Source organism: Microtus oregoni, unplaced genomic scaffold (genome assembly GCF_018167655.1).
Source record: "Microtus oregoni isolate MIOR12 unplaced genomic scaffold, Mior012 000005F_ref0000423, whole genome shotgun sequence".
NCBI lineage: Eukaryota > Metazoa > Chordata > Mammalia > Rodentia > Cricetidae > Microtus > Microtus oregoni.
In genome coordinates this window covers 9,687,730-9,715,370 of record NW_024543064.1, presented here as the reverse complement: position 1 = coordinate 9,715,370, position 27,641 = coordinate 9,687,730, and the positions used below count along the sequence as shown (strand labels likewise).

The window sequence follows — 27,641 nt, the reverse complement described above, 5'->3', positions numbered from 1 at the left end:
ATGGGAGCCAAGAAAAAAATGCGGGGGACCCATGGAGCACCAGAAGCAACCATAGAGTACCCATGGACCCCAGAAGAAGGCATTGGATACTCTGGACTAGTGATGGAGAAGGTTGATTACTGGGAAGTGAATCTGGATCCTCTGGAAAAAGTTCTCATAGCCACTGAGCCATATCTTCAGCTCCTAAATCCAGATTTTAAAAAAGTAAATATGAATTTTGGTTTTTTTTTTATTATTCTTGTCTGTACTTGCATTTAAACATCTCATGGCACTCCATAAGCATCAGGAGACACCTTGAGGTGAAGTCACGACAAAGACACAGACAGTGACTTCACCTGCGGAGCCATCTCAAAGATGATTCCAATGTTTTGTGTCTTTGGATGGTCATATTCAGGTGTGGGGTGTCTAAGTGTGGTCTCAGGTAATTGGGAAGAGGACGGCAAGACTATGGTGGCAGCAGAGGCCACCAGGTCCTGACCAGTCTGGACAGCATCATGAGAACACACCTCAAGACAGGAAGCAAAGGCTGGTATGAGGCTGGGCTGGTACCATGGGTGTACAACATGTACCTGGCCTGAAAACTGATCCTAAACTCTCCTAAAAAGTCGATCATCTCTGTTTCCCGAGTCCCTCACATAGTTTTCTAGGCTGCTTCCTTCTGATTGGAGGTGATGATAATCTTATTGGAACTCAAAGAAAATTTAGGATTATGGTCAAGTCCTGAGTATTCTATGAGGCTGAATCTTCTCAACAGCAGTCTTGAAACCCTTCTGGATGTAGAACTAAGAGGAAACTGAAACAGATACTCTGAAGCGTTGGATCATCTGGGCCATCTGTCCCTATGAGATATTTCAGGGGGTCTGTCTTGAACAATCCTTATTTTTTTTAAACCCTGAATGAACCCACAGCCTCTCACTTCATGTGGAAACAAAAGCAAAACTTCTCCGAAGTAACATATCCTTTGAATTAAAACTTTGAAGTCAAGTCTTTTTTCTAAAATATATCGGTTGAATTAATCCAGCAGGCTTCTACTCAAACATCTGTTAGCAGCTGTTCCCCCATTCTCAGCAGTGAAACAATTCAAAGACAAAACAGTAACAAACATTATCCAGATTCTCAGTGTATTTTCCATCTCTACGTGGTTTTTACTTTCTTATATTTTTATTTTCAATTTTTGGATTGTTAAGATAGATTTTCTGTGTTTCCGTGGCTATTGTGGCTCTCACTCTAGACTAGGCTGGCCTTACACTTAGATCTGCCTGCCTCTGCCTCCCAAGTGCTGGGATTAAAGGTGTGTGCCATTATGCCCAACCACTCACTTTTGATTTAAAAGACTTTATCCTTTTCCTTACATTTTAGAAAACATTGTAAGTCATTAAAAGCCTTTTTCTCCCATCTCAATCTGTCTTTACTGTATTTCTATCTTATTCTGACCACATGAGCCTTTAATCTGCTAAACAGCATGGCTAGGATTAAAGTTGCCACTTTGGCAGCTGGTTCTGCCCCATTCCATGGCTTCCTAATAATAATTTAGCTTATTGTGAATGCACTAGTGATAGCCATGTTTTTGTTATAACTCTGTGGAGTTTCAAAGTCCATTCTACCACAAAGAATCATGATGCCTATGGCTCATTAATGCCATTTCAGTGTTAGGTGACAGAGACTCTTAAAAGAGCTGGGAAGAAGCCAGGCTTGGTGGCATATGCCTTTAATTCAAGCACCTGATATCTGCTTTTTCTAAATTTAATTTCTGTTTCTACTTTAAACTTATCTCAATAGGCTTCCACTTGGCTGGCAGACACATCTAAGCATCAGTTTCTGACAACAACCTGCTCTGAATGGTGGCGAGTCCTGGACTTCCTAAAAGCTGGTGTGGACCAGTCCAGCTGATATAAACACTCCCTGCCTCTTCTTCGGAGTCTGATGAGTGCCACATTGTCTAAATTTCCCCCAGCTTTGGCTAGCCTTTCAACCTGCTTGGGTCTGGATAACAACGCCGCAATGTCAGCTTGAAGTAGTTGTGGAAAGGAACATGTCATCTCTGCACATAATAGGTTAAAAGGCTAAGACAAGGGAGACCTCCCAGAATGGGAGACAAGACCTCTAGCGCCTGTTGATATTCTAAAAAAGTAGGTCCAGAGTTGTCAATTAATGGATTTATTAATTTAAATAATTCCACATCTCCTTAAAACCAGGGGCAAGCAGGAACCAAGATTGGGTCCTGTCATTGGTGCTTGTGAAAGGGGAAATGTAGGAGCCAGCCATGATAGGCTAAATATGAACAGATCACCCAAAGGATGTTCTTTACTTCCAACCATTATCACCTGCAAAGGTAGGGCTTAGCCATCCATAAATTTAATAGAGTCCTGAGTCTCAGCAGTTAACCCTGAAGAAATACCTGGTTGCAGGAAGAACCACAAACTGAGATTACCTGAGCACCACCCAAAAACAGACTATCCAAAGGAAATGTCTAACATTCCAACCACCGTAGATAGGATCACCTGCCAGCACACACTCACCAGGAAATCCCTAGATAAATATCAGCCAATTAAAGGTCCTGAACCTCAGAAACCCCTCACCCACAACTTTACTACTATAAAAACCCCATTCTAACTGAGCTGGGGGCTTTCCGTTTATTCCAAATCATTGGACATGTGGAGAGACCGGGTTTGTACACTTGTATAAAATAAAGGCTCTTTTGCTTTTACGTATGGGTCTTGGTCTTGTTGCCTTTTGGGGACTTTGTGGATTTGGGCATAACAGTGACATGTCTTTAATCCCAGCACTCCGGAGGCAGCGTCAGGTAAATTTCTGTGAGTTCAAAGCCAGCCTGGTCTACAGAGTGAGTTTTAGGACAGAAAAACCCTGTCACAAAAAAGAAAAATAGAAAAAAAAAAAAAGAGCTGGAGTTTTTTGCTGCTAGGAAGCATCTCTTTAAAAACCAAGCCTACCTGGAAAAAAGACAAGTTACCAAACAGCTGCACCTGACTTTGTTCTTCATTACAGAACAAGGTGGCCAAAGCTTCTAGCTTCTGCTGCTTCCTGGGGCTGGAAGATGCCCCCCTTGTTCAATTACATCTTCCAGTTTACCAGCTTTTTGTTATTGCTGGTTTTCTCATGTGGGTGCGAGACAGGGTGGCAGCAAGGACAGGCACAGCAGGAGAAGCAGCTAAGCCAAGGAAGACAGGAGCTGGGAGTTCTCTGAACCCAGGTGGTGGCTAGGTTTGGGTTCCAATTCCTAGAGCTGGAATTCCAATCCCAACTTTGGCAAGGGTTGGTGGCTAAAAAGCCACAGGCAAATGGCCTTTCCGTTTTTTTTTTTTGGAAATTCATGTACCAAAAAGTGGGTGCCAAATGATACATGATTAGTAAGACCTCAGAGAAATTGGGATTCAACCTGAAGATCCAAATAGAAAAGCAGTCGCCACTGGTTCTTACCTGGACCTCAATCTGAAAATGGTGATCCTGCCTCCAGGAATCTCTGAATGAGATTGGGAGAGCTGTTGCCTTCCGTTTTATAATCCTTTCTAGGGCTGGGATTAAAAGCAAGCCCTAGGAAAAAAAAAAAAGCCAGTACCACTGGTCTTTAAGGCATGCACCTCCTGCCTTTTATGGCAACTAGTGATGCTACTGGGATTAAAGGGCTGTGTTATCACTGCTTGGCTGTAAGACGGACCAATGTGGCTGTTTAACTTTCCCGATTCCCAGAAGACTAGAGATGAAAATGATCATTTACATGCTGAAGGAAGGAAAGTCACTAGAACAATTCCACAGCTGTTTACTGTTTAAGAGCACCAGAACAGCTTCCTGAGTTCTTCTGATACTACTAAGACTGTAGGGGGGGGCAGAGTTATTAATTAAATGTCAACTGAGTAGATGGAAGCAGGCTGCTTTCCTCAAGTTTGAGGGCAGCATAGGCTCCAGAAAGAGGAGTCCATGCAGCAATCCGCAGGTGCAAATAACTTTGTTTCATTTTCTAGTTAGATACAAGGTAGTAACCCTGCCTGCCATTGTGGAACTCACTGGGAACCATGGCTTTCACGAGATTCCTCTGGAGACCAGGTTAGTCTCCACCTCAACCTGCTTTGGCTGCTAAGTGCTGGGGTCAACATGCCGACAGGTCCTGGAAGGGAACTCACTGAGTCAACTCCAACTAAGAGATCACCCTTCCTCTACCTTCCTCGTGCTGGGATTTAAGGCATGCCTGGCTTACATTGACAAAAAGGGGAGCACAAGCAAGGGGTGAGTGCCTCCCCTTTCTCTTTCAGCCTGAACAACCCTGAATTCAAGGTCACCCTGACAGTCTTGGTAGTCTCTCTTTTTTAATTTTATTTTATCTTTTAGTAGTCTCTTTCTGAACCAACAGAGAAATCACAAATCACCCAATTAATTATCATATATAAATAAGAACATACTGACATATTCAGGTTATCCAGTCCAAAGATCTCTGAGGTAAAAGAATCTATGTGAGAACTGACCTTAAAAACAGAACAAAAGCCAGGCGGTGGTGGCACAGGTCTTTAATCCCAGCACTCGGGAGGCAGAAATGGGGCGGATCTCTGGGAGCTCGAGGCCAGCCTGGTCTACAAGAGCTAGTTCCGGGACGGGCACCAAAGCTACGGAGAAACCCTGTTTAGAAAAACCAAAAAAAAAACAAAAACAAAAACAAAAAAATCCCCAAAAGTATCAGAATTCCCTGGAAACTAAAAGACCACACACAGTATTTGAAGCGCAGACAAGGCTAGACGAGGCTGCAGGAGATTAGAGAGCTGATGGATTTACCTGAGTCGGACACTGGTGAGAGGCCTCCAAGTCAAGGCAGGGAAACGTTGTAGCTCCAGGACCTGAGACTCAGAGGGCTTCTCTGGCGGCTCTGTTCTTTATAACCCTTCCCACTGAACCCGCCCCTCTGTAGTCACGCCCTCCCAGACTAAGCCTGTAATCTGATTCCTCAACTGAGTCCAATCTTGCTCCATTAGGGATTTAGTTGCTGTACAATCATATCTAAACCCAGGAAAAACTTAGATAATAACTGATTAATTTATTCACTGAAGTCAGCCAGAAGTGGTACGGGCCTTTTATCCCAACCCTTAGATGGCAGAAGCAGGCAGACCTCTAAATTCAAGGCCAGCCTGGCTCACAGAGTGAGTTCTGGCATAGTCAGGGCTACAAAGAGATCCTTCCGTCCTTCCTTCCTTCCTTCCGTCCTTCCTTCCTTCCTTCCTTTTTTTTTTCTGAGACAATGTTTCTATGGAACCAGCTCTTGTAGACCATGCTGGCTTCAAACTCACAAAGATCTGCCTGCCTCTGCCTTCCAAATGCTGGGATTAAAGGCACGTGGGACCACTGCCCAGCTGAGAATCTGTTCATTGAAAAACATTAACAAATAAATAAATAATCCATCCATTGATCCAGTACAGAAATACTGCATTGTTAACTTTACATCTATGGATCTAGCATTTGAATTTTTTGAGATGGGATTTTACCATGAACCAATGGTTAGCTGGCACTCATTAGTTTGCCCAAGGTGCCTTTCAACTCTCAACAATAGTCCTGCCTCACCCTCCCTTGTGTGAAGGTGTGAGAGATGCCACACCTGTCTGAGATTTCTTTTTACTTGAACAGCTTAGTTCTGAAGCAAGGCTGGCCTTGAACTCAGAGAGTTAGACCTGCCTCTAACTCTCCAGTGCTGGAATTAACTTCTTGTCCCCCCTTGCCTGGCTATAGGTCTTTATTTTTTTCTTTTATTCCCAATATTTTAATATTTTATCAAACATCGATTCTTCTCTTTTTTTATTATTATTAAAAATTTCCGCCTCGCATTTTCCTCCCCCTTCCCTCACTCCACTTAATAGCCTTGACGTTCAAGGACCTCCTAACCTATAAGCCAAAGGTGGGTTATTTGTCTGGAGAAGCTCTCTTTATCCTTCCTTACCTGAGACAATCAGCCAGGCTGCCAACTAGAGCAGGAGAATATTTGATATAGAGATGCTGGAGACAGTGGAATTTGTGTAATTGTGATACCAATTTGTTCATGCACTCCTCTTCCAGCTCTTCAGATTCACTGATGCTTGAAACCTTCATGTGCTCCAAACTGAGTGTGTGAATGTTTCTCACCTGTCTCAGGTACGGTCCAAAAGGACCCAGGCCTTCTATCCATATATATCTTAACTTCGGCTCCCATACACAGTGGGGATCTACAGACTTTTAAGAAGTCTATGGCAGTGGGAAAGTATTCTGATGTCAAAATCTCAAGCTTTCGACAGCATAAATGAACAGAACTTTTTCTCTGCTGGGCCCATCGCCACAAGTATGTGCTATTCATGGCACTCAATGTTCATTATTTTTGGGTCAGTTACCACGTTTAATTATTTCTTTACTCCCGAGTAAGGACACATCGCAACTGGCCTCTTCTGTCTCATGACCTGACAAGAACAGTTCCCTTATAGGTTCCAGTCCTTTTGCTCCAGAAACCAGGGTCCATATTTGTCAAATCCAGGGAGCAATCTCAGCAAATAACATACATATTTCAGTCTTCTCATCCACATCACACTTAAGCTCTCCATTCCAAAAGTTTGCTTTTTCCTATGCATAGAATCAAGGCCAGGGCTTCATGCTCAGGGAGGCATCCTCAGCCCTGTCCCACGTCCTTCCAATTCCCCTTACTCCCAGCCTCATTTCACATAAAACTTTGAGTGACAAATCCTCTTGAGGGATTCTTCAGTGGCTGTTCTCTTTTGTGTTCTCCACATTTACCATTATTTGCCAAGAGGCTGAGACCAGGCCAAAGCCTCTAAAATCCTCTAAGCAGATGCTATTAGAATTCTCAATCCTCTTTGACCAAATAGTCCTTGGCGCCACATGTTTTTCCTTGCACACACTGAGCCTCCTCCAACCGAGCTGGATCTTGCTTACCGGGGGCAAGGCTCCTCTGTAATCAGCACATCTAGTCCATCAAGCAGAGTTTTCAAAGTCTCCAGGTGTGGGGTCTTCATCAGGACTCCTACAGGAAGGCATGTGAATGGCCAGGCAGGCACCATGGCCCGCAGGATGTTGGTCTGATTTTTTCCTGAAGGCCATCTCAAATGTTGCTGGTGACAGCAACCAGGGCAAGCCCACCAGAGCAGAAATGGTCAAGGTCTCCTTCTTCAGTAGGGTCTCGAATGCTAGCTGCTGAAGTGTTGGTGGGGCTTGATCTCTCATTGTGACTGGTTTCAGGAATAATGATCCTGGGGAAGCAGGCAAAGAAAGAGACCATTAATGATTGTAAACTAGGAAGTCCTACTGCACACACAGGGAGCTGTCAGGGAAGTCAGTGCTGAGGCATTGTTGAGATCTCCGTTGACCAATTCTCATCACCTTCTGCTGGATATAAAGCAACAATTCACCTCTCTGTGGTTTGCAGTCTCCACAAAGAAAGAGGAGGACCACAGGAAAAGAGAAAAACAAAACTCAAAAGGAGACGACTAGAGATGGAAACGATTATTCACATTCTGGAGGAAGGAAACTCCCTAAAACACTGCCACAACTGTTTACTTCTAGAGCACCAGAATGGCTTCCTGAGTTCTTCTGAAACTAGTAAGACTGAAGGGGGTAGGATTTCTAATTAAATGTCAGCTGGACACTGAATGGAAGCAGGCTGCTTTCTGCAAATTCGAGGACATTATAGGTTCCATGATCAACAGATGCAAATACCCTGGCTGTTTAGAACTCACTGTGAACCCTGGCTGTCCTGGAAATCTCTGTAGACCAGGGTGGCCTCAAACTTAGAGATCCACCTCCCTGTGTCTGCTACATGCTGGGGTGAAATAGCATTCCAACACCTCCTGGATTGGAACTCGCTCTGTAGCCCAGGCTGATCTCAAACTCACAAGTATCAGCCTTCCTCTGTGTCCCTAGTGCTGGGATTTAAGGCATGCTCAAGAATACATGGTTTAGCGCTCTCTCTCTCTCTCTCTCTCTCTCTCTCTCTCTCTCTCTCTCTCTCTCCCAGTCTCTCTTCAGAGAATTGGTTACCGCCTCGCTCGCCTTTTCTCTCTCTCCCTTCCCCTTTCCTCATATCACCCACTAATAACTCTATATCCCACACCCCAAAGAAGAATACCTATCTTTAATTGAGAAAAAGATCAGCATTGTCACTGGGAGGTTGAGGGGTGGCGCATACTTTTAATCCAACATTCAGGAGGCAGAGGCAGGCAGATCTCTCAGATCAAGGCCAGCTTGGTCTACAGAGCTACTGCCAGGACAGCCTACAAAGCTATGTAGAGAAACCTTGTCTCACAAAAACATTGAATCAACTTTCCTTTGTTTAGTTGTTTTCCTGACCATTATCCATAACTTGTAACCAACACACTAAACAAAGATAGACCATAATCTGTAGTAGGGCTGCTTCCTGCCACCCGGCTATCTTTACCTGAAATATTTACACGGAAACTGTATTCTTTTAAACACTGCTTGGCCTGTTAGCTCTAGCCACTTACTGGCTAGCTCTCACATCTAGATTAACCCATTTCTAATATTCTGTGTAGCACCATGAGCTGGCTTACCAGGAAAGATGTTAACCTGCGTCTTTCTGGAGTGGGAGAATCATAGCGACTGCCTGACTTGGCTTTTTTCTCCCAGTATTCTTTTCTGTTTACTCTGCCTACCTAATTTTCTGTACTATTAAGGGGCCAAGGCAGATTCTTTATTTAACCAATGAAATCAACACAAAACAGAAAACTCTCCCCATCAATAATCCATTTTGGGGAATGGGGGCATAGTTTTCTAGGCTGCTTCCTGCTGATTGGAGGAGCTGATAATCTTATGGGGACACAAAGAAAATTTAGGATTGTGGTCAAGTCTTGATCGGATTATTCGGTGAGGCTGGATCATCTCAGCAGCAGTCTTGAAACTACTGCGGAGGTGGAACTCAGAGGAAACAGCAACAGAGGTGCTCTAAAACGTTGTATCACCTGGGCCATCTGTCCCTATGAGATATTTCAGGAGGACTCTCTTGAACAATCCTTATTTTTTTTTAACACTGAATGAACCCACAGCCTCTCACTTTATGTGGAACCAAAAGCAAAACTTCTCCAAAGTAAAATATCCTTTGAATTAAAAATTTTGAACTCAAGGCCTTTTTCAAATATCTAGGTTTGAATAATCCAGGAGACTTATACTCAAATGTCTTCTAGCACTGATTTTGGCTTTTTGAGATAGGTTTTCTGTGTTTCGTTGGCTGTCCTTGAACTCAGTTCTCCCTACCTTGCTTCCAGTGCTAGAATTAAATGCATGTGCCATCACACCCATCTCTTTTATTTTAAGGACTTCATCCTTTTTCTCTCGCAAGCCTACATATGTTTTTGAACCCATTGTAAACCATTTATAGCCTTTTCACCCCACATGAATCTGTCTTTTCTGTATCTTTATCTTATTCTGACCACAGAGTCTCTAATCTGCTAAACAGCATGGCTAGGATTAGTGCTGTGGCTTTGGCAGCTGGTTCTGCTCCATTCCTTGGCTACCTATTAATAGTCTAGTTTGGAGAGGGAGGGGGAGAGGAGTGGGAGGAGAGGGAGAAGGATGGGAGAAGGGGTAGAAGGGTGGGAGGAGGGGGAGGGAAATGGGAGGCTGGGAGGAGGTGGAAACTTGTTTTTTTTTCTTCCTTTTCTCAATAAAAAAAATAGTCTAGTTTCATGGTAAAGACACTAGCAAGTAGCCATATTTTTGTTATAAGTCTGGAGTTTCAAAGTCCAAGCCACTACCAAGAAGCCCGTGTACTGCTCATTAACACCATTTAAGTGGTAGGTGACAGAGAATATCAAAAGAGCTGGAAGGAAGCCAAGGATGGTGGCACAGGCCTTTAATCCCAGCACTAGGGAGGCATAGACAGGCAGATCTCTGTGAATTCGAAGCCAGGATATCATTGATATCCTTTAAAAAAAACTGATGGGAATTTATTGCTGGTAAGGCTTAGTCGGGAAGCCCCCCCCCCAAAAAAAAAAAAGTAAACCCAGCCTACCTGAAAAAAAAAAGTTACGAAAAAGCTGCACTTGACCATGTGGCCAGCGCTTTAGGTTCTGCCTCTTCCTGGGGCTGGAAGATGCCCCCTCACTCGATTACATCTTCTGGTTTACCAGCTTTCTGTTATTGATGGTTTCCTCATGTGGGTGCCAGTCAGGGTTGCAGCAAGGATAAGCACAGCAGGAGAGGAAGCTAAACCAAGGAGGATGGGAGCTGGGATCACAAATGCTTCTCCTGAACCCAGGTGGGTAGGTTTGGGCTCAAATTCCTGGAGCTAGAATTCCAGTCCCAAGCCTCCCTGGGATGGTGGCCAAAAAGACTCAGGCAAACAAATTTTTCATAAACTCGCGTACAAACCATTGTGTGCGAAATGAAGCAGGATTAGTAAAAACTCAGAGAGAAATTGGGGTTCAATCTGAAGATTTGAATAGCAAAGCAGCCAGTCTCTGTCTCTTACCTAAACCTCAATCTGAAAATGGTGATCTTGCCTCCAGGAATCTCTGAATGAGGCTTTGAGAGCTGTCTCCTTCCATTTTATAATCCTCTCTAGGACTGGGATTAAAGTCATGCACTGCTGGTTTCTATGGCAACTTGTGATGCTACTGGGATTAAAAAGGTGTGTTACCACTGCTTGGCTTTAAGACTCCCTCAAAATAATGTTTTCTACCTCTACCCATTTTCCTGCAAAATTCAAGTTGTCATTATTTTTTTCTGCTGTGTAGTACTCCATTGTGTAAATGTACCACATTTTTCTTATCCATTCTTCGATAGAAAGGCACTCAGGTTGTTTCCAGGTTTTGACTATGACACACAAAGCTGCTATGAACATAGTTGAGCACATGTCCTTGCGGCACGATTGAGCATTTTTTGGATATATACCCAAAGGTGGTATTACTGGGTCTTGAGAAAGGTTCTTTCCTAATTTTCTGAGAAATCACCACACTGACATTCAAAGGGGTTGTACCAGCTTGCATTCCTACCAGCAATGCAGAAGTGTTCCCTCCCCCCGCCCCCCAACCTCTCCAACATTAGTTGTCATCAGTGTTTTTGGTCTTGGCCGTTCTTTCAGATATAAGTTGGAATCTCAGAGTTGTTTTGATTTGCGTTTCTCTGATGACTAAGGATGCTGAAAATTTCCTTAATTGCCTGTTAGCCATTTTAGATTCCTCTTTTGAGAGTTCTCTTTTTAGTTTGTATTCCATTTTTTTATTGGATTATGTGATCTTTTGGTATCCAATTTCTTGAGTTCTTTTTATATTTTGGAGATCAGACCTCTATCTTATGTGGGGTTAGTGAAGATCTTTTCCCATTCTGTAGGCTGTCGTTTTGTTTGTTGACTGTGTCCTTTGCTTCACAGAAGCTTTTCAGTTTCAGGAGGTCCCATTTATTAATTGTTTATCTTGGTGTCTGTGCTGCTGGGGTTATATTTAGGAAGTGGTTCCCTGTGCCAGTGTGTTCAAGTGTACTTCCCACTTTCTCTTCTATAAGGTTCAACATTCAATTTATTCATACTGAGTGTATCTGAAAAACATAGTTTTTTTTTCTACGGGTTAGTGACCAGCCTCCCAGATGGACAGCCCAGATCTTAAAGTTGTCACGTCTACATTTATTTATTTATTTATTTATTTATTTATTCATTCATTCATTTATTCATTCATTCATTCGTTTATGATTTTTTTGAGACAGGGTTTCTCTGTAACTTTGAAGCCTGTCATGGGACTAGTTCTTGTAGACCAGGCTGGCCTCAAACTCACAGAGATCTGCCTGCCTCTGCCTCCCAAGCGCAGGGATTAAAGGCATATGCCACCACTACCCGGCCGATGTTTATTTTGAAATATACAATGAGATCTTGTTAAAACACTAGTCCTGTTTGCCTCATCTCAAATACTAAATAAGTCATATCATCACTCACCCACACACAGCAAAACACTTGCCCTAGGTTTGTCTTACTTTCTCTGTAGTCCATTTCCACTAAAAGAGCCTTGCTAACCTGCACTCGGCAGAACACTCCCACACTGAAATTGCAGGTTCTAAATTGCAATCTAAGTAGAACACTAGGAAAATGGTATAAGAAGAATTTACCTATAAACACAACATCACTTCCCAGTTTCTCTTTGCTTCAAAGATAATAAACAAGACTTCTTTATAGGCTCTATGGGCTTATAAAATGAGTAAAGCAATGTAGGGAATCAGAGATAAACCGGAAAAATGGGTCAAAACAGAGTATTGATCTGCTTGAATGGAGGACCAGGGAGGGAGATCATGTTTAGAAATCTAGTACTCGGCTTCTCATTAAAAATGAATTGCTGGACTTCCTGGTCATCCTACAGGGGCTATACTGCCCGATACCTCCTCTCTCTTCCTATCCCACCCAGCTTACATCCAGAACCCCCTACCCCCTGTCTCCCTCCCTCCCTTCCCTCTTTGGCAGCATAGCACCTCCCAGCTCAGCCTGCTTGGGCGCTGGGACCGAACCCAAATCGGGAGGGCCAAAGGGAGGGCAGTAGTTCCTTTGTCTCCATAGCCTGCCTGCAGCAAGCAGGGTGGGCCCTTTGTTTATGAGCTACCCAAGCAGCACGGAGATCCGATGTGGACACCAGGAGAACCATCACTGGGGAGTGAAATCACTGGGAAGGTACCTCAGTGGGCAAGAAGAACTGATCCTGTGAAAGAAGATCCATAGGGGAGTATTCAGATGAAGAGATGGGCAGGCGCCAATGCAAGAATTCACCCAACAATCTGAAAAACAACATGAAACCACCTGAACCCAGTGACCTCACAACAGGAGGACATGAACACCTTAATCAAGAAAAAGTAGAAAAAAACTGACTTTATGAAAGTGATAGAGGCCCTTAAACAGCATATAAAAAAAAACGCCCTTATAGAAATGGATGAGAAGTGTAACAGAAAGTTTGAGGAATTGAGTAAATCAGTGAATGATACTCTAGGAAACCAAGGAAAAACAATCAAGCAGATAATGGAAACAGTTCAAGACTTGAAAACTGAAATGGAGGCAAAGAAGAAAACACAAACAGAGGGCTGGCTGACATGGAAAATCAAGATAAATGAATAGAGACTACAGAAACAAGCATAACCAGCAGAATACAAGAGATAGAAGAAAGAATCTCAGATTCTGAAGATAACATAGAGAAAATAAACGCACTGATCAAAGAAAACAGCAAGTCGAACAAACTCTCATCACAAAACATTCAGGAAATATGGGACACAATAAAAAGACCAAACCTAAGAATAATTGGAGTAGAAGAAGGAGAAGAAGTGCAGCTCAACGGTCGAGAAAATATACTTAATAAAATTATAGAAGAAAACTTTCCCAACCTAAAGAAAGATGTACCTATGAAGGTTCAAGAAGCATACAAAACACCAAATAGGCTGAATCAAAAAAAATTCCCTCACCATATAATAATCAAAACACAAAATATACAGAATAAAGAAAGAATATTAAGAGCCACAAAGGAAAAAGGCCAAGTTACTTATAAAGGTAAACCTATCAGACATATACCTGACTTCTCTATGGAAACCATGAAAGCCAGAGGGTCCTGGATAGATGTACTGCAAAAACTAAGAGACCATGGATGCAAGCCCAGACTACTATACCCAGCCAAGCTTTCATTCGTCAGAAATGGAGAAAACAATATTTTCCAGGATAAAAACAAATTTAAACAATACGTAGCCACAAATCCAGCCTTACAGAAAATAATAAAAGGAAAATCACTAAGCAAGGATTCCAACAATGACCACAATAACTCAGACATCTAGAGACCCTTCACCAGCACAACTCAAAGAAGGGAAACACACAAACCCTATTACTAAAAAAGTGACTGGAGTTAACAACCACTGGTCATTAATATCACTTAATGTCAATGGGCTCAAGTCACCTAGAAAAAGGCACAGGCTAAGAGACTGGATACGAAAACAGGATCCAACATTCTGCTGTCTACAAGAAACACACCTCAACCACAAAGACAGGCACCTACTCAGAGTAAAGGGCTGGGAAAAGGCTGATCAAGCAAATGGACCTAAGAAACATGCAGGTGTGGCCATACTAATTTCTAACAAAGTTGACTTCAAACTTAAATCAATCAGAAGAGATGGAGAGGGACATTTGATACTCATAACAGGAACAATTCATCAGGATGAAGTCTCAATCCTGAATATCTATGCCCCTAATATAAAAGCACCCACGTATGTAAAAGAAACATTACGAAAACTCAAGGCAGCCATCAAACCGCACACACTAATAGTAGGAGACTTCAACATTCCTCTCTCACCAATGGACAGGTCAATCAGACAGAAACCTAACAGAGAAATTAGAGAATTAATGGAGGTAATTAAGCAAATGGACTTAACAGACATCTATAGATTATTCCACCCAAAGAGGAAAGAATATACCTTCTTCTCTGCAGCTCATGGAACCTTCTCGAAAATTGATCACATGCTCGGTAACAAAGCTAACTTACACAGTTACAAAAAAATATTAGTAACCACCTGTGTCTTATCAGATCACCATGGATTAAAGTTAGAATTCAACAACAATGCTACCCCCAGAAAGCCTACAAACTCATGGAAACTGAACAGTCAACTACTGAACCACACCTGGATCAAAGAAAAAATAAAGAAAGAAATTAAAGTCTTCCTTGAATTCAATGAAAATAAAGAAACAACATACTCGAACTTATGGGACACTATGAAAGCAGTGCTAAGAGGAAAGTTCATCGCACTAAGTGCCCACTTAAAGAAAACAGAGAAAGCACATATTGGAGATTTAACAGCCCACCTGAAAGCTCTTGCAAAAAAAGAAGCAGACTCACCTAGGAGGAGTAGAAGACTGGAAATAATCAAACTGAGGGCTGAAATCAACAAAATAGAAACACAGAAAACAATCCAAAGAATCAATGAAACAAAAAGATGGTTCCTAGAGAAAATCAACAAGATTGACAAACCCCTATCCAAACGAATCAAATGGCAGAGAGAGAATACGCAAATTAATAAGATCAGAAATGAAAAGGGGGACATAACCACAGAGGAAATTCAGAGAATCATTAGATCTTACTATAAAAGCCTGTATAACACAAAACTGGAAAATGTAAAGGAAATGGACACTTTTTTAGATAAATACCATATACCAAAGTTAAACCAGGACCAGGTGAACAATCTAAATAGACCTGTTAGTCGCGAAGAATTAGAAGAGGTTATCAAAAACCTCCATACCAAAAAAAGCCCAGGAACAGATGGTTTCAATGCAGAATTCTACCAGAACTTCCAAGAAGAGCTAATACCTATACTCCTTAATGTATTCCACAATATAGAAACAGAAGGGTCATTACCTAATTCCTTTTATGAAGCTACAGTTACTCTGATACCAAAACCACACAAAGACTCAACCAGGAAAGAGAATTACAGGCCAATCTCACTCATGAACATCGACGCAAAAATCCTCAACAAAATACTGGCAAACCGAATCCAAGAACACATTAGGAAAATTATCCATTATGATCAAGTAGGTTTCATCCCAGAGATGCAGGGCTGGTTCAACATACGAAAATCTATCAATGTAATCCATCATATAAATAAACTGAAAGAAAAAAACCATATGATCATTTCATTAGATGCTGAAAAAGCATTTGACAAAATTCAACATCCCTTTATGATAAAAGTATTTGAGCGATTAGGGATACAAGGGTCATACCTAAATATAATAAAAGCTATATACAGCAAGCCGACAGCTAACATCAAATTAAACGGAGAGAAACTCAAAGCCATCCCGCTAAACTCAGGAACACGACAAGGCTGTCCACTCTCGCCATACCTCTTCAATATAGTGCTTGAAGTTCTAGCAATAGCAATAAGACAACATAAGGGGATCAAGGGGATTCGAATTGGATAGGAAGAAGTGAAATTTTCGTTATTTGCAGATGATATGATAGTGTACATAAGCGACCCCCAAAACTCCACCAAAGAACTTTTACAGCTGATAAACAGCTTTAGTAATGTGGCAGGATACAAGATCAACTCCAAAAAATCAGTCGCCCTCTTATACACAAAGGATATGGAAGCAGAGAGGGAAATCAGAGAAGCTTCACCTTTCGCGATAGCCACAAACAACATAAAATATCTTGGGGTAAATTGAACCAAGGAGGTGAAAGATCTATTTGACAAGAACTATAAGGCATTGAAGAAAGAAACTGAAGAGGATACCAGAAAATGGAAGGACCCCCCTTGCTCTTGGATTGGGAGGATCAACATAGTAAAAATGGCAATTCTACCTAAGGCAATTTATAGATTCAATGCAATCCCCATCAAGATCCCATCAAAATTCTTCACAGATCTGGAGAGGACAATAATCAACTTTATATGGAAAAACAAAAAACCCAGGATAGCCAAAACAATCCTATACAGAAAAGGATCTTCTGGAGGCATTACCATCCCTGACTTCAAACTCTCTTACAGAGCTACAGTGATGAAAACAGTGTGGTACTGGCATAAAAACAGAGAAGTCGACCAATGGAATTGTATAGAAAACCCGGATTTTAACCCACAAACCTATGAATACCTCATTTTTGATAAAGGAGCTAAAAGTATACAATGGAAGAAAGAAAGCATCTTCAACAAATGGTGCTGGCACAACTGGATGTCAATCTGTAGAAGAATGAAAATAGATCTATATCTATCACCATGCACAAAACTCAAGTCCAAATGGATTAAAGACCTCAATATCAGCCCGAACACACTGAGAAGGATAGAAGAGAAAGTGGGAAGTACCCTACAACAGATGGGCACAGGAGATCGCTTCCTATGTGTAACCCCAGCAGCACAGACATTAAGGGCAACATTGAATAAATGGGACCTACTAAAACTGAGAAGCTTCTGTAAAGCAAAGGACACTGTCACTAAGACACAAAGGCAACCTACTGACTGGGAGAAGATCTTCACCAACCACGCAACAGACAAAGGTCTGATCTCCAAAATATATAGAGAACTCAAAAAACTAGACATTAAAATGCTAATTAACCCAATTAAAAAATGGGGCACTGAACTGAACAGAGAATTCTCAACAGAAGTTCAAAAGGCCAAAAGACACTTAAGGTCATGCTCAACCTCCTTAGCGATCAGGGAAATGCAAATCAAAACAACTTTGAGATATCATCTTACACCTATCAGAATGGCTAAAGTCAAAAACACCAAGGATAGCCTTTGCTGGACAGGCTGTGGAGGAAGGGGTACCCTCATCCATTGCTGGTGGGAATGCAATCTTGTGCAACCACTGTGGAAATCAGTGTTTCGGTTTCTCAGGAAATTTGGGATCAACCTACCCCTGGACACAGCAATACCACTCTTGGGAATATACCGAAGAGATGCCCTATCATATGACAAAAGCATTTGTTCAACTATGTTCATAGCAGTATTATTTGTAATAGCCAGAACCTGGAAACAACCTAGATGCCCTTCAATGGAAGAATGGATGAAGAAAGTATGGAATATCTACACATTAGAGTACTACGCTGCGGTAAAAAACAATGACTTCTCGAATTTTGCATGCAAATGGATGGAAATAGAAAACACTATCCTGAGTGAGGTATCCCAGACCCAAAAAGATGAACATGGGATGTACTCACTCATAATTGGTTTCTAGCCATAAACAAGGGTCACGGAGACTACAATTGGTGAACCTAAAGAAGCTAAATAAGAAGGTGAACCCAAGGAAAAACATATAGTTATCCTCTTGGCTATGGGAAGTAGACAAAATTGCCAGGGAGAAAATTGGGATTGTGGGGGTGGGGTGGGATTGGGGTAAGGGGAAATGGGGAGAGAAAAGTGAGAAGGGAAGGAGGTGGGAACGTGGGGGAAACAGGAGGATTGGGATAAATGAAGGTTGGACGGGGAGCACGGAAGCACAATTCTTAGTTAAGGGAGCCACCTTAGGGTTGGCAAGAGACTTGACTCTAGAGTGGCTCCCAGGAGCCCATGGTGATGTCCCCAGTAGTCCCTGGGGCAGCTGAGGATAGGGAACCTGAAATGACCCTATCCTATAGCAATACTGATGAATATCTTGCATATCACCATAGAACCTTCATCTGGTGATGGATTGAGATAGAGACAGAGACCCACACTGTAGCACTGGACTGAGCTCCCAAGGTCCCAATGAGGAGCAGAAGGAGGGAGAACATGAGCAAGGAAGTCAGGACCACTAGGGGTGCACCCACCCACTGAGACAATGGGGCGGATCTATTGGGAGCTCACCAAGGCCAGCTGGACTGTGACTGAAAAAGCATGGGATAAAACCGGACTCTCTGAACATGGCGAACAATGAGGGCTGATGAGAAGCCAAGGACAATGGCACGGGGTTTTGACCCTACTTCATGTTCTGGCTTTGTGGGAGCCTAGCCAGTTTGGTTGTTCACCTTCCTAGACATGGACGGAGGGGGGCAGACCTTGGACTTTCCACAGGGCAGGGATCCCTGATTGCTCTTTGGACTAGAGAGGGAGGGGGAGAGGAGTTTGGGGGAGGGGGAGAAGGGTGGGAGGAGGGGGAGGGAAATGGGAGGCTGGGAGGAGGCAGGTACTTTTTTTTTCCTTTTCTCAATAAAAAAAAAAAGAAAAAGCAAAAAAAAATGAACCTAAAAAAAATGATTGGCTGGGAGGAGGAGTGACAGGTCTTGTGTGGTATTAGTAAGGAGGTACACAGGTCTGGTTTTCTTTCTGAGTCTTTTGAATACTTGAAAATCAGCATTCAACATGGAAATGAACTGTGGTTCTTTGAGGAACTGGGTGGTTTTGGAGCAGTCGGATGCAGAAAATTTCTGGGTTAGGCCTGATTACTGGTTTTCAAGACACTGGAAGCATAGGCTTTGGTTAGCTATTTTGAACCTGTCACTTGTATAGAATAGGCCCCACTGTGTGTGCTGTGTGGTGCTCAATTGCTCTAAATAATTGCTTTTCCCTGACATGGACTCGGTGAAACAATTCCCAGGGCAGAGCCATGAATTCTGACTTTGTGAGTCCTACTGAACCAATGATGCATGTCTCACTGTGGATCATCCAACAAAATCCACTGACATCATTTCTAAAGGTGTTAACATAAACAAGTTGATATTGTAACCACGGGAACAAATTTTCTCAAACTGGCATCTTCCCAGGGGCATAATTTCCACAAAAATGAGTGAGTGATGTCATGAAACTAGCATAACTGTCCTTGTATCTTTTTATAAACCAAATTTCATCACATGTTTTTTGGAAATCAGATGCAGAGCCTCAGGGAAGAGAGTGCCAAAGTTTTCTCAATGGATAAGAAAACAACTGCACTCACACGAAAAGAAAGGATTCATGAATGCATAAGTAGCTTCTCATATGGCCACAGAAATAAAAGCAGGTGATGATAACCAGGTGCCGACTGGATGTGCTGATCTGCATGGAAGTTCATAATTCAACTGCCCAGGCTTAGAGCAGAAAAACATGCTTACTTTGGTTTTGTTCTTCTTGCTCCAGAACATTTTACCTCAGGAGCCCAGTTTCATTCATCCCAGGTGCTTCTGGAGAATGAAGCAGAATGAAGAGAACGATGGAGTCTCATTAACATATCATGCCTTCCTTACTAGTCCAACAAATAGAACAGATGCTGTGGAGTATTTGGAAGGCATTTTGCATGAAGAGTAAGTGCCTTTGTATTTTCTATGTAAATGTCATCATGGATATTCCATGAGGTGTCTAGTGGATGAACATCTGAACAATGCCTTGAATCTTCTGCCCCCTTCTCCCAACCTGCACAAAAATAAATAACACCACATTTTTTTTAGAGACTATACATTATTTTTCTACTTTCAATTTTTCCAGAGAATGTTCTATTTTTCTCCCAGACACCCTCCAAATTACCAGACTGGGTGCTGTGTGAAAAAGGACTCTATACCTTTTCCGTTATATATAGCCTGCCTCTACGCAGTTTCCACAGCACAGTAGCAGGTGATGCCTCATCAAAAGAAAGCCCATTCTGTTTCAATGAATGTCATCTTAAGTGGGTAGAGGTAATGGCCACATACTCACCTGATGGATATTCCATCAATGTGTGGGTCCTATGTTCATTGCTAGGACAACTAACATTTGTGGTACTGCTAGCTGTGGAGAGTTTGCGCATAGAGTTTCAGTTACTCTCTCAGATATTCTGCATGTGGTCACACTAAAACTTTTAAAGGTGCATTAAGATTGGAAGTAGGAGACCTGTCCACTCTGAACTTCCTATGAGTTCCTTTTCTCGATAGTTCACATATATACCTGCACAACCACTGGGCTTCAATTTCAAAGTCCATTTCTTCACTCAAACATTAGCGTAAAGAAGGAATGTATAGAATGTAAATGCTAGGTTTGCATTCTTTGAAAAGCGAAGCTGTCACTAATAGTGGTGACTGCTCACTTCTGCTGTCACTTGCTTTAGTGATAGCTGTGGCATTTGATAGTTGTCACTACCATACAACAGGGATAGAGGAGGTACCTACCAGCTTCACCTCTGCCATTATATAAGAGGCATGTGTCTTTTCCTTCCATGTCTAAGTTGTTTATTCTCTACCCTCAAATCACACTGACCTCTCTTGTTTTTTGTAAGTCCTTTTATTAATTAATTTATGCCCATTTTACCAACTTTTGAAATATACATATTTCGATTTTTTTTTTCGAGATTGGGTTTCTCTGTGGTTTTGGAGCCTGCCCTGGAACTAGCTCTTGTAGACCAGGCTGGTCTCGAACTCACAGAGATCCACCTGCCTCTGCCTCCCGAGTGCTGGGATTAAAGGCGTGCGCCACCACCACCCGGCTACATATTTTGATTTTATCAATTGTTAACAGCTGTTTTCAATCACAGAACTTCAATCCACTAGACCACTTTAGTGGCTCAAATCATAGATGTTTCTTAATACTTAGTTTACAGGACTTAGTGTTTGAGTTTCACAAGTTCTAATCTCAGATTCCTGTTGCAAGTTCCTGAAATTTTCAATATTATATTTTCTGTGTGGTAATAAATAATATTCTAAATTTTTCATTTAAAAAATATATAGATAAATACCTATTTTCATACATAAAAACAACACGGTGGTACAATTTCTAAGTGGTGAAGTGATTGTATTTAACTCAGATTGAATTATTCAAAATGAAAATGCATGTTTGATATTTAATGGACAGACGATAAGCAGTGAGTTAGGAGAAAAGAGAAATTATTATTCTTCTCATACATAGAAACACAAATTGATATCATTCTCTTCCAACTGACTACTTCCCCATTTTTATTACATGAAACTCCATGAATATTTTCCATTCAGTTTACAACTAAGGTCTTCTGTTTTGCAAACATGTAATACTGGCATATACAAATCCCAGTAGGATGCCAATGTTAGTGTAACTGGAAAGGTATCTGGGAAGATATTTTCCAGAGGAAAATTTATGTGGGTCAGATACACCCAGACTGAATATATGGCATAGTGGTGTAAACATAAAATAGGCAAACAATATTGGGAAAGAAGTAACTGCCCTTAATTTCTTCACTCAGAACCTGGGGCAGGTATAGAACCATGCCTTTGAGACGAGTCTAGTCTACAACAAAGGATCATTCAAAACCATGAATCCATTTATTATTTATGGCCTAAATGTGCATTAATACTGTCCATATACACAGATGCATACAGACATACATCTTTACAAAATACATCTCTGGTATTTGAATACATTTAAAAATATATCTTAAAAAAGATTTTATCCCTGAAAAAGGGAAACAATAAACAAAAAGAAAAAGATGAAGATGAATAGAATGGGATATGTTAAGTATATTGTCCACTGATTATTAATAATTGTAAGTAGAAGAGCCAAATTTATCCCTACTATTTTACACTCATCAGACATTTTGACTGCCTTAGCCAATTCAGTTAATTTCACAGAAAATACAGTAAATTCAATGGTTCACACATCATGTGCATCTTTATTGTTCAATAATTTAAGAATGAAATCATGACCATGTTTACTCTTTGGTCAAAGCCTGTGGCCTTTTCTTTACTGAAAAACCAGAGATGGACCAGGTTCTCGGTGAAAGATGACGATGGCACATCTTCTTTATTGGAGATACACGCTCATGATTTTTTTTTTTTTTTGGTTTTTCGAGACAGGGTTTCTCTGTGGCTTGGAGCCTGTCCTGGAACTAGCTCTGTAGACCAGGCTGGTCTCGAACTCACAGAGATCCGCCTGCCTCTGCCTCCCGAGTGCTGGGATTAAAGGCGTGCGCCACCACCGCCCAGCTCTCATGAAATTTTAAAGTTTTTTCAAGCTTCTAGCGTCTTATGTCATCTGAACATCACAACACAGAAGATTCATTTTAAACATTAGGGGTGGTTGGGAATACCATTCACTAACAGATAGTCCTTGTATTCATTGCACATGATTTTCTGTAGGTCTTTGTCCTATTAAACACTGTATCATTTTACAGAACACCAAAGAAAAACTTTCAGTTTGTATTGGCCTTCATGTTTTCCTTGGATGAAGTCATCAGGGACCCTGATCTTTTACCAAATATGTCTTTCCAATTTGAAACTATGCCAAGTTCGTGTAAGATTGTGCCACAATTACACAGATGCCTTGAACATTCTATCAACTCTCATGATATTACTCCTAATTATAACTGTATAAATTTGAAGACATGTGTAGTTATGATTTCAGGACCAAGCTGGGTAGTATCTTCTCTAGTTGCAAAAGCCATGGACAGCAACATTCCTCCGCAGGTGAGATTTTGTGTGGTTGTGGGTTTGCAAGAAACCCTGTCTCCATTGGTTCCATTCTAAGGTGCTAAGAAAAGTATGAGGAGGAGGCCAGCCTACACTTATTTCAAAGTGTGTAGTACATGGTTACTATTCAGAGACTTTAGGGGACTTCTGTATTTACATTTTAAAGTTTAGATGAGGGAAGATGTAACAGAAGGAGGGTGTTTTAGAACTCTTTGCAGAAAAGTGTGTTTAACAAGTCCTTAGCAGTGCATGCTACATTATGCTGCTCCATTTCCTAGATCCTTCAGCTTACCTTTGGACCCTTCCATCCTATCCTGAGTGATCGTGAACAATTTCCTTTTCTGTATCAAATGGCCCTTGAGGACACATCTCTACCTCTGGCCATGGTCTCCCTCATACTTCACTTCAGTTGGAACTGGGTTGGATTGACCATCTCAGACCATGATCAGGGTATCCATTTTTTCTCATATTTGAGAACAGAGATGGAAAAAAGTATGCTCTGCTTTGCCTTTGTGAACATGATTCTGCTCAACATGCATATGTACATGTCAAGAGCTGAAGTGTATTATAACCAAATCTTGACGTCATCCTCAAATGTTGTTATCATTTATGGTGAAACAGATAGTACTCTATCTGTCAGCTTTAGAATGTGGACATCTCGAGGTATACAGAGAATCTGGGTCACCACCTCGCAGTTTGATGTCACTACAAGTAAGAGTGACTTCTTGCCTGAATTGTTCCATGGGACTCTAGCATTTGCATACCACCATGCTGAGATTTCTGGTTTTAAAAATTTTATCCAGACAGTGAACCCTCTCAAATACTCAGATGAATACCTGGCAGGGCTGGAGTGGATGAACTTTAACTGTGGGATCTCGGCTTCTATGTGCAAGACACTGAGGAACTGCTCATCCAACAGCTCACTGGAATGGCTGATTGCACAGACATTCGACATGGCTTTTAGTGATGACAGCTATGACATATACAATGCTGTGTATACTATGGCCCATGTCTACCATGAGATGCTACTTCAGCCAATGGGCAATCAGGAAGTACACTTGCCTAACTGCCTGAAGGTGATATTTCTATTTGATAGTATTCATTGTTTTCTATATCAGTCTTTATTACATTCTCAGCTGTCCCATTCTAGTGGGTTAGGATATATTTCCCCATTTGGAAAGATTTTTGAACATTTTTTTCCTCTTGAGGAAGTAAATTTAGAGGTTTGGAAAAATCTCAGAAGCAAACGTTGTGGGGTGGGAGACACAATTTCTCAATGAAAACCCATGATTCTGTTATAGAGCACCTGACTATCTTCACCCCTGTTGTAATACTGGAAACATAGGAGTTTTCTTCATTAATTCTCTCCATGATAAAAAGATGAGCTTTTGTTCCTTAATTGTCAAATATGTGGTGATCAGTGTAAGGGATTATTTGCACAGGTGTTCTAAACTGATTCTGCCCCAACTCTGGCCTCTGGAAAACTCACGTGTGTGTGAGTAGATGGTTCTTATAGTGTATGGGTGGATATTTGTGTGTTTCTCTGTGCATCTGGGTATATCTGTTTGGATGTTAAATATTTGTTTCTAGCTATCTGCATATCTACCTGTCTGTATAAGTAAGAATAAATTGGTCTTGTGTCAATGTCTTTCTCTATGGGTGTATTTCTGTGTGTCTCTCCCTATGGGTATTTTTCAGTGCACGTGTCTACAAGTGTCCATGTGTTTTTTTTTGTCTGTTTTTGTGGTTGTGCTTGTACTTATGCATATTTGTGTTACTGGGTATGAGCGCCTTTTGGTGAATGTGTTGTAGATAAGTATGTCTGTGTTTCTGTTCCTCTGTATGTGTTTCTGTCTGTCTTTGCATTTGAGGATAAATTTGTCTCTGACAGTGTCTCCCTGCATGGCTCTTTATATCTCTGTATGTCTCCTTGTGCATATTCATCCATGAGTTTGTGAACATGTGTGTGGGCCTGTGTATGTTTTTTTTTGTTTCTCTTTCTCTGTGTGTGAGTACATAAGTCTGTCTCTGTGTGTCTGTATATTCATATCCTTTCTTGGGTTCAGGTGTATGTATGTGTAAACAGTATGTGCCTGTATTATGTATGTGTTTATATATGAATATGAGTCTGTGTATGTATGTTCATATGAATATTTAATACTTACCATTGGTGTCTTCATGTTTGTCTGTGCTTATGTTTGCTAGTTCCCCTGAAAAAAATAAAATTTTAGGACCATTATTATATTTCCATTTATCTACTTGCTTTCATTGACACATTCAATGAAGCCAAGTTGTTGACATTCAGCATGCTGGTGTTCTGCAGTGTCTGGGTCAACTTTCTTCCTGCATCCCATAGCACCAAGGGCAAGGTCATGGTGGCTGTGGAGGTCTTCTCCATCTTGGCCTCTGGTGCAGGCTTACTGGGGTGTATCTTTATCCCTAAGTGCTACATAATTTTGTTAAGACCAGAGAGAAATTCTCTTAAAAAGTTAAAGGAGAAAACATCTTTGTGAACTAACATTTCCTAAATTAAAAGTGAAAGCTGTAGTTTTGGGGAAAAAAACTATTATGATACAATGGAAGATGTATGTATTAGCTAGTGACTTTTACTGTTTCTTCTAATGAAGATGCCTAGAATTGACATACATACTACTTATCTGAACATAATCTCTTGGAATTTTCCATTAAACCACTTAATTAATAAGACCTAGCTATTGAATATTACTGTGTCAGGGAAGACTTTTTTTGCTCTAATATACATTCAGATTTAAAATAAACTACAAGTCCTTGTATTGATGTCTGAGTGAATGTGTGTATTTTACAGCCAGTGAGTATTGAGACTAAAGACTCACATCCTCCATCCCTATACTTTTCCCCAAATTCACTATATCTCTATTACCCTTCAAAAAAGTACAGGACTCCAAGAAACAACCACTCTTCAGGGATAAAATATACAGTGAGACAAGGCAAAAAACCCATTTTGTTAAGTGTTTCTGAGAAATTTGAGTCTTTCTTTTGAGAATATTCAGTTAGTTCGGGATCCATTTAAAATTACAATCTTTGGTTTTTGATATATATATATTCTCTTGAGTATTCAATATATTTTGGATATTAGTCCCTCTGTCAGATGTTGAGTTGCTAAAAATATTTTCCCGTTATTTAGCTTGCCTTGGAGGAGCTTTTCAGTTTGATGAAGCCCTATTGATGAGTTGCTGGACCTATTATGTACGCTATTGCTGTTTTCTTTCCAGAAATTCTACCAGTCCAATGATTTTGAGGCTCTTTCCCACTTTCTCTTCTACCATGCTCAGTGTTTCTCTTTTTATATTGAAAAGTTTGGTAAATTTGGACTTGAGTTTTGTACAGGAGGATCAGTATGGATATATTTATTTTCTTCTATATGCAGACATCCAGTTGAACCATCACTTTTTGTTGAAGATTCCATATTTTTTTCAAGTATGCTTTTCTGACTTGTCAAAACTAGGTGCCCATAGCTGTATAAATTTATATGTAGGATTTCAAGTGAATTCCATTTGATTGATTTGTCTCTGTTTATACCAATAACATTTTTTAATAGTGAAGGATTTTAGTACAACTTGAAATCAGGAATGCTGATACTTCCAGAAGTTCTTTTATCATTCATTATTATTTCAGCTATTCTGTTATTTGTTGTTTATCAATATGAAGCTGAATAATTTTCTTTGGATACCTGTGAAAATTGAGTTAGAATTATGCATTCTGATGGTAATCTTAGCTCTGTTTTTCCTGTTTGAGTTCCTAAAGTTTTAACTTACTGATATTTTTCACTTTGGGTCCTTTTACTAATTATTGACTTCATTTACATTTATTGGTCTTGGAATGTTTCTTTAATTTCCTTCCAACTTGTTTGTGTTTTACTGAATTAGATTTGTAGACAAATGGATGGGAACTAGAAAAAAAATCATTCTGAGTGAGGTAACCCAGACACAGAAAGACAAACATGGTATATGCTCACTCATAGGTGGTTATTAGGAGTAAAGTATAGGATAACTAACCTTCAATCCACAGCGCCAAAGAGTCTAGGTAACAAGGTAGACCCAAGAGGATTCCATTAATTTCACTGGGAATGGAAAATAGAAATTTTCTCCTGGGTAACTCGGGGGTTGGGAATTATCAGATGGAAGGATGGGAAGTGGAGGGAGTTGTTTGATTGGACCGAGTGTATGAGGTAAGTTAGAGGCAGCCTGGAGGATGAGAGTAAAAAAAGAGATGTCTTCATAGAAGGAACCATTACAGAGTTTGGGAGAACCCTGGTGCGAGTATGATCTTCAAGAATCCACAAAATGACCCCAAATAAGACTCCTAGCAATACTAGAGAGTGTGCATGAACTGGCTATCTACTGTAATTATACTGGAGACTACCCTAATTGCTCTCAGAGACACTCTATCCAGTAACTGATGGAAGCAGATGCAGAGGTCCACAGACAAACACTGCATTGATCTTGAGAGTCCTACAGAAGAAAGGGAGAAGAGATGGATTGGCTGAACCAGGTTAGTCATGATGGGGGAACCCACAGAGATAGCCAACCTGAGTCCACTGAGCCTAATGGATGCCATACCAAGAGTTACAGAGCTTGCATGTGTCCGAACTTGGCCTCTGCATGCATGTGTGTGACAGTTGTGTAGCTTGGTCTGTTATTAAATTTCTAAAAGTGAGAGCAGGACCTATTCTTGATGCTTAGCTGACTTTTGATAATATGTTCTACATGCTGAATTACCTTGTCTTGCCTGGACTTATGGAGAAGAGTTTAGTCATGCCTAAACTTGTTTAGTGCAAGTCCATGAGAGGCCTGACTCCTTCTGAATGGAGATGGAGGAGAAACAGGT

The 27,641-nt window shown here is 41.0% G+C and overlaps 1 protein-coding gene across 1 annotated transcript; it reads left to right on the top strand.

The window, feature by feature from the left end:
• LOC121448467 (vomeronasal type-2 receptor 116-like) lies at positions 1-25,980 on the top strand. The gene is made up of 5 exons (XM_041652514.1): positions 1-204; positions 19,510-19,673; positions 22,481-22,772; positions 23,054-23,851; positions 25,939-25,980. The coding sequence occupies exons 1-5, from the start codon at positions 1-3 to the stop codon at positions 25,978-25,980; spliced, it is 1,500 nt and encodes a 499-aa protein (XP_041508448.1).
• The last annotated feature ends 1,661 nt before the right edge of the window (positions 25,981-27,641 follow it).

Bases quoted from the DNA above. Each gene is read 5' to 3' on its own strand.
- LOC121448467 (XM_041652514.1), top strand. From the start codon at position 1: ATGGGAGCCAAGAAAAAAATGCGGGGGACCCATGGAGCACCAGAAGCA. The intron at 205-19,509 runs GTAAATATGAAT...TTCTTGCTCCAG, and splicing joins TAAATCCAGATTTTAAAAAA to AACATTTTACCTCAGGAGCC. The intron at 19,674-22,480 runs GTAAGTGCCTTT...ATCATTTTACAG, and splicing joins GAAGGCATTTTGCATGAAGA to AACACCAAAGAAAAACTTTC.